General features: G+C 46.8%; 1 protein-coding gene across 3 annotated transcripts in view; it reads left to right on the forward strand.

Moving 5' to 3' along the window:
• LOC110506743 (alpha-ketoglutarate-dependent dioxygenase FTO) overlaps positions 1 to 3,523 on the forward strand; it is a 221,901-nt gene extending 218,378 nt beyond the window's left edge. For 2 of the 3 annotated variants that reach the window (XM_036964462.1, XM_036964463.1), the window contains exon 10: positions 379 to 3,523. In XM_036964462.1, the coding sequence (XP_036820357.1) occupies positions 379 to 385 (7 nt within the window). In that variant the 3' untranslated portion in view covers positions 386 to 3,523. The remainder of the gene's footprint in view (positions 1 to 378) is intronic. The other variant, XR_005039891.1, reaches the window with a different exon arrangement.
• Positions 3,524 to 6,415: the final 2,892 nt, after the last annotated feature.

A 6,415-nucleotide genomic window follows, 5' to 3' on the forward strand; every position in this document is an offset into this window, starting at 1 on the left:
ATCCTGTTGGCATTTAAACTCAGCAGACATTACTCTGCAGTACGCTGGCCTTTTCATAGCCACCATGGCTCTCTGATTGGCTCATTAGATGTTTCCCAAATGGCACCCTATTCCCCATGTAGCGCGCTCCATTTAACCCGATACCTATGGGCCCTGGTCCAGAGTAGCCCACTATAAGGGTAATAGGGTGCCATTTGGAATGCAGACTTTGGCTCCTTCAGTCTGTGTGTTAATTACAGTGTGTGGCCGGGTCCCGGCCCTGCCTGCACTCTGACATCTCAATGACTTGTTGTCATACAGACGGAGTGAGTGACTGGATGGGCTGTGAATAGATGGATGGAGGAATGACTGGGCTTGTGTTTTCTTTCCTCCTGTCAGGATGTGACGGATGGGACACAAAGAAAAGAGAAGGAGAAAGAGAGCGAGAGAGTCACCCCGTCATCTGAACAGCCTCTATCGTGAGGACAGACGACAGAGGAGGAGAACAGGACCTACCAACTCCTGATGGTGTCAACGTCCTCCAATGGGGGTACACTTCCCCAGACCACCCTGAACTCCACCCAACCCTGTACCTCGCCCCACCCCGCCCAAACCAGTCTCATCTATCTTTGCTTGGATTGACTCAACATGGCTGCAACATGGAGGATGAAACCCTTGTTAGCATGCTTTGCTAACATGCTATAGCTGGTATTGGAACTAGTCTCACAATGGTAACATGGATAACCTGCAGAATTAAAACTGAATGTATAGGAATGTATTATTTCAATCAATGTTCTGTTTCTTTTCTACATTTAACCAGCTTTGTGTATGGATATGACAAATAGTCATACAGATGAAGGATCTTCATTTGACCAGTTTCTCACAGCAGCAACAGGAAATTACAACAGATTATAATTAATGGACATTTTTGCAGGGGTTGAAATTTCCTGCAACAACAGGGTGATCAAATTAAAATCCTATATCTGTAGTACATTTATACTTTCTGTTTCTAACTCAATGTTGTTCTAATTATACTGTTGTATACTAATGTCCATTCACTTCCTGTATTTCACAACTTTCTTGTTCAGAATCTCCCATGACTTTGTGTTACTAAGATTTGTGTGTGTGTGTGTGTGTGTGTGGTTGAATGTGTGTGGTTGAATGTGTGCCACTGCAGTATTTACAGTATGTGATATTGTATATGTGTGAAGCAGTATGATAGGGATAGGGCCTGTAGCACGGCTGGGAGATGTTTGTGTTAGAGAGGAAAGGACATGAGAGTCTAGTAGGCAGGTCTCTAGTCTGCTCTGTAGGGCTGAAATCCAGCCCAGGCAGACAGCTACTGTAGGACTGAAAGGCAGCCCAGACAGACAGCTACTGTAGGGCTGAAAGGCAGCCCAGGCAGACAGCTACTGTAGGGCTGAAAGGCAGCCCAGACAGACACCTACTGTAGGACTGAAAGGCAGCCCAGACAGACAGTTTATGTAGGGCTGAAAGGCAGCACAGGCAGACAGCTACTGTAGGGCTGAAAGGCAGCCCAGACAGACAGTTTATGTAGGGCTGAAAGGCAGCCCAGGCAGACAGCTACTGTAGGACTGAAAGGCAGCCCAGACAGACAGTTTATGTAGGGCTGAAAGGCAGCACAGGCAGACAGCTACTGTAGGGCTGAAAGGCAGCCCAGACAGACAGTTTATGTAGGGCTGAAAGGCAGCCCAGGCAGACAGCTACTGTAGGACTGAAAGGCAGCCCAGACAGACACCTACTGTAGGACTGAAAGGCAGCCCAGACAGACAGTTTATGTAGGGCTGAAAGGCAGCACAGGCAGACAGCTACTGTAGGGCTGAAAGGCAGCCCAGACAGACAGTTTATGTAGGGCTGAAAGGCAGCCCAGGCAGACAGCTACTGTAGGACTGAAAGGCAGCCCAGACAGACAGTTTATGTAGGGCTGAAAGGCAGCCCAGGCAGACAGCTACTGTAGGGCTGAAAGGTAGCCCAGGCAGACAGCTACTGTAGGACTGAAAGGCAGCCCAGACAGACAGTTTATGTAGGGCTGAAAGGCAGCCCAGACAGACAGCTACTGTAGGGCTGAACGGCAGCCCAGGCAGGCAGTTTGTGTAGGGCTGAAAGGCAGCCCAGGCAGACAGTTTGTGTAGGGCTGAAAGGCAGCCCAGGCAGACAGCTACTGTAGGACTGAAAGGCAGCCCAGGCAGACAGCTACTGTAGGGCTAAAAGGCAGCCCAGGCAGACAGCTACTGTAGGGCTGAAAGGCAGCCCAGGCAGACAGCTAGCTACTGTAGGGCTGAAAGGCAGCCCAGGCAGACAGCTACTGTAGGGCTGAAAGGCAGCCCAGGCAGACAGCTACTGTAGGGCTGAAAGGCAGCCCAGGCAGGCAGTTTGTGTAGGGCTGAAAGGCAGCCCAGACAGACAGCTACTGTAGGGCTGAAAGGCAGCCCAGGCAGGCAGTTTGTGTAGGGCTGAAAGGCAGCCCAGACAGACAGCTACTGTAGGGCTGAAAGGCAGCCCAGGCAGACAGCTACTATAATGTGTGGCTGATAGAAGGATCCCCATCCTAACTGCCACTCTGTCTTCATAATTGCAGCTGTTCAATGGCTTTTAATTAGTCTTAAAACGTGTAGAACACCACTTTCCCTGTATCGCTGCTCCAGAAACTCAGATCCACGGCTTCTGACAAAACCAACCAGGAAAGAGAAGCTATGGGTGGAAATGTGATGGTTGTCAAAGCCAAGCAGAGCAATCTTCTTTTTTATTTAGTGGTAACACTTTATTTCAGGGATCATCAACTAGATTCAGCCACGGGACGAATTACAAATGATTTGTAGACTGCAAATTTACCCCAAGAAGCCCAAACAGATATAATATTTGACTAAAACGTAATCATTTCAAACCTTGCTTACATTTGTACACAATTAATTGTCTCTCTATTATGCGTGGGAATACTTGGGAATTATAGAAAAGTTATTCTTATTTTATTTATTTTTTGCTTAGAAAACCTGGGTGCGAAATAAAACCAACGCCGGCTACCAGTTGGGCAGCTGCTTTCTTTGACCTGGCCACCATAATGCCTTTACAACAATGTTGTAAACATGTCATAACACTTCATAGCTTGTGTCATTGTGATAACTGAAGCTTTATGGCATGTGTTGACAAGTTATGACTCGTGGTATGAAGCTTTATAACATGGTCAGGACATTTTTATGAAGGTTATGAAGAGATCATGGTGTTTAGTTCAAATGAAGTGTTATCAATTTCTTTATACATCTATCTATATCAACAGGAAGTAGAACTGATATATGGTGTTAAAAATGTTTGTTTTTTTTACTTCTGGAAGTTTTTCCAATTTCAAATGTTAACAGTTGCCAAAATGTTGTTCTCTTGCTTAATCTTTTTGTATGTTGACTGAGGTTGAGATTGTAGACTGGCTGTATTGTTGAGTTGAACAACTATGTGCTCTCTGTTTCACAGCTCAGCTTGTCTGTCTGAAGCTTTAGGAAGGCAGTAAATAAACCAAGACAGTGTTTTATGACCCTCTCTGTGTGGTGCTCTCTGTTGTGTCCAAGCCTCCTGCATCATGTTCATCATCACACTGTATCCCACTTTGGCCTCGCTGTGTGTCTGTGCGTGTGTGTGTCCGTGTGTGTATTTGTGTGTGTGCCTGTGCTTTTGTGGGTGCATGCACATTTACACAAGTACACATTTCATTTACCAGGCTGTGTGAGAAGGCTATCTAAGTGTGTTTTCCCTTTTCCTGGAGTGTGTGTGAGCAGTGACTTGAGACTCATTTGCCAGGTGAGTGTGAGTTACAGTTCTCTGGCCTGCATGCCCTGTCACCACCTGGCCTCTCTCTCTCCCTGCCAGATAGATGGGATGCCCTGTCACCACCTGGCCTCTCTCTCTCCCTGCCAGATAGATGGGATGCCCTGTCACCACCTGGCCTCTCTCTCTCCCTGCCAGATAGATGGGATGCCCTGTCACCACCTGGCCTCTCTCTCCCTGCCAGATAGATGGGATGCCCTGGCAGCCATCTGTACAAAGTCCTCTTATTTACTGGCCTATTTCACTGGCAAACAAATGAGCCCAAGTGTGTCTGCAGCACAACTAACCCCTGGGTTTCAGGCCACTCTGTCCATCGACTTACTCTGCCAGGCCGTCCCAGCCCTAGCCATGTCTCTGTAAAGCAGATAGACGGGCCATTCTGTCTGTCATACTCTAGCTTGCTCTCTCTACTATGATGTACTGTACGTGACTGTATATTAGACATTAAACGAGAAGAGTATTTCTTCTGTGTATTTATTTCATTTAGTCATGAACACAGTCAATAAAAGTTCATATTTGGAAGGGTAGTTATAATTGGAACGAGGTGTCTCTATAGCTAAATGTAAGGGCTGCTGTTTCACACTACCGGTGTGTAGAAATGACTTTTTAACTGAATAATTACTCATAAAATAATAATACACCCCTATGCAGGTTTATAGGCCTCTCCCGCCAGGAAGGGCCTGCTGGGTTGACACAGTCAGTTGAAGCCACAAGCCCAGCCAAGCTGAGGAAAGAGTCTACTGTAGCTAAGTTACAACCATGGAGATCTGCCTCACTGCTATACCCAGCACTACCCAACTACCTAATGCACACTCTCAACCCTTAACCCTGGCCTAGATACAGCTAGCTCCATGTAGTATAGTATTGAGGTTACCACCCATGTATAGTGATACCCACCACTTCAGTGGGATCTAACAATGACTCTATATAGAAGAACAAAACACTAACATAATCATCCTCTCTCTGTCTCCATCTCTCTCTCTCACACCCCCTCCCTCCCTCCTGATCCAAGACTGAACCGGCTGAATTAGTTGAGCAAACACAGCAGACTGATTGATTGATGTACATGGGGTTAGATGAAGATGAAGTATGGCCATTGTTCTGTGTGTTTTCCCCTGTCCAACAGCCCCATAGGTCGGCCATGTTAACTACTTCCTGTAGTGACTGAGTGATGGATGGGCCTAGCTGGGTATATACTGTCCCCCTGCCTGGCCGGGCCCCGGGGCTGCTGGGAAAAGGCCCCACTTGAAGAGACAATTACATTGTGCTAGAGGGGAGGCACAGGTATGCATTGTTCTGGCCAGGTCAGCAGGCAACAGACCAACCCAGCCTCAATTAAACCAACAACAGGTGGCACGGAGGACAAAATAACCAGGTGTGTGTTGTGGAAAGTATCGGTTTGGGGTCATATTCCTTTCACATGTACTGTGTGTGTGTGTGTGTGTGTGTGTGTGTGTGTGTGTGTGTGTGTGTGTGTGTGTGTGTGTGTGTGTGTGTGTGTGTGTGTGTGTGTGTGTGTGTGTGTGTGTGTGTGTGTGTGTGTGTGTGTGTGTGTGTGGCCAGGGATTGGGTGAAAGGGTGGTTTGGAAGTGAGTGTTTGTGTGTGCGTGCACATGCGTCTGTATGCTGGTTGGGGGCCCTAGGCAGTAGTAATAGTGGGAGCAGTCAGGGGTAGATGGTATCACTACTCAGAGGTCTCTGTCAGCAGTGGACTGGCCCAGTATCATTTATCAATGACAGAGACCAGCACCGGTCAACACAACGACACAACATTGACACAACATCTCACTAATTGATGACATACTGTAAAATATAATGTTTTATTTGTACCAATATCATAGCTTTAAAAATTGCAGTGGTACATTTTTTCAATTCCAATTCAATAAATGATCTCTCTTCACCAGTATGTTCATGTACAAAACAGATCATGCTTTGTTTTCATCTCCATCAATCCTAATTCCTCATGGAGAAGATATTTCAACATCTTCACTGACTTTTGTTTGTTCTTCATTGTCTGCCTTATCTATTCACTCTCTCATTCCCCCTCTCCTCTCCTCTCCTGACTTGACTGATGAATGGGTTATAGTCTGTGACAATAGCTCCTCAGAGCAGCCCCTCCATGCTCCCATGCTAGGCCCAGAAGCATTAGACTACTGAGGCAGGTAGAGAAACAGGAGAGCCTCCACATGATCAGCACATCATAATACAGGTCCTGTTTCTCTCCTAATGGAATGAAGGGGCCAGTCAAAACCATAAGCCCTGTCTACCAGCTCATTAGCAGATAGGCCCCCTGTACGTACGCACACACACACACACACACGTCTCTCTTCCACCCCCAGCAGTGTTGCCAGCCTTGCAAGGCCCAACCAGGTCAGATGGGTGGCTGAATTCCAAAGCCTCTTTTCAAAGTTAAACAAACCATCCCCTAGACTTCACATCGTCTGTGTGTGGGTCTGTATGGCTTCTAACAGTTTCACAAGCAATCAGTTCAGTAAGTATTAGGATGAATGTGGTAGCACTGTTTGTGGGAGTCTAAGTTAAGCATTGTTGCTGTTGATCGCAAGAGCTTATTGGCTTTAATGAGTTCTAGAGGGCAAGGGGT

Source organism: Oncorhynchus mykiss, chromosome 26 (genome assembly GCF_013265735.2).
Source record: "Oncorhynchus mykiss isolate Arlee chromosome 26, USDA_OmykA_1.1, whole genome shotgun sequence".
In the NCBI taxonomy this organism is placed as follows: Eukaryota; Metazoa; Chordata; class Actinopteri; order Salmoniformes; family Salmonidae; genus Oncorhynchus; species Oncorhynchus mykiss.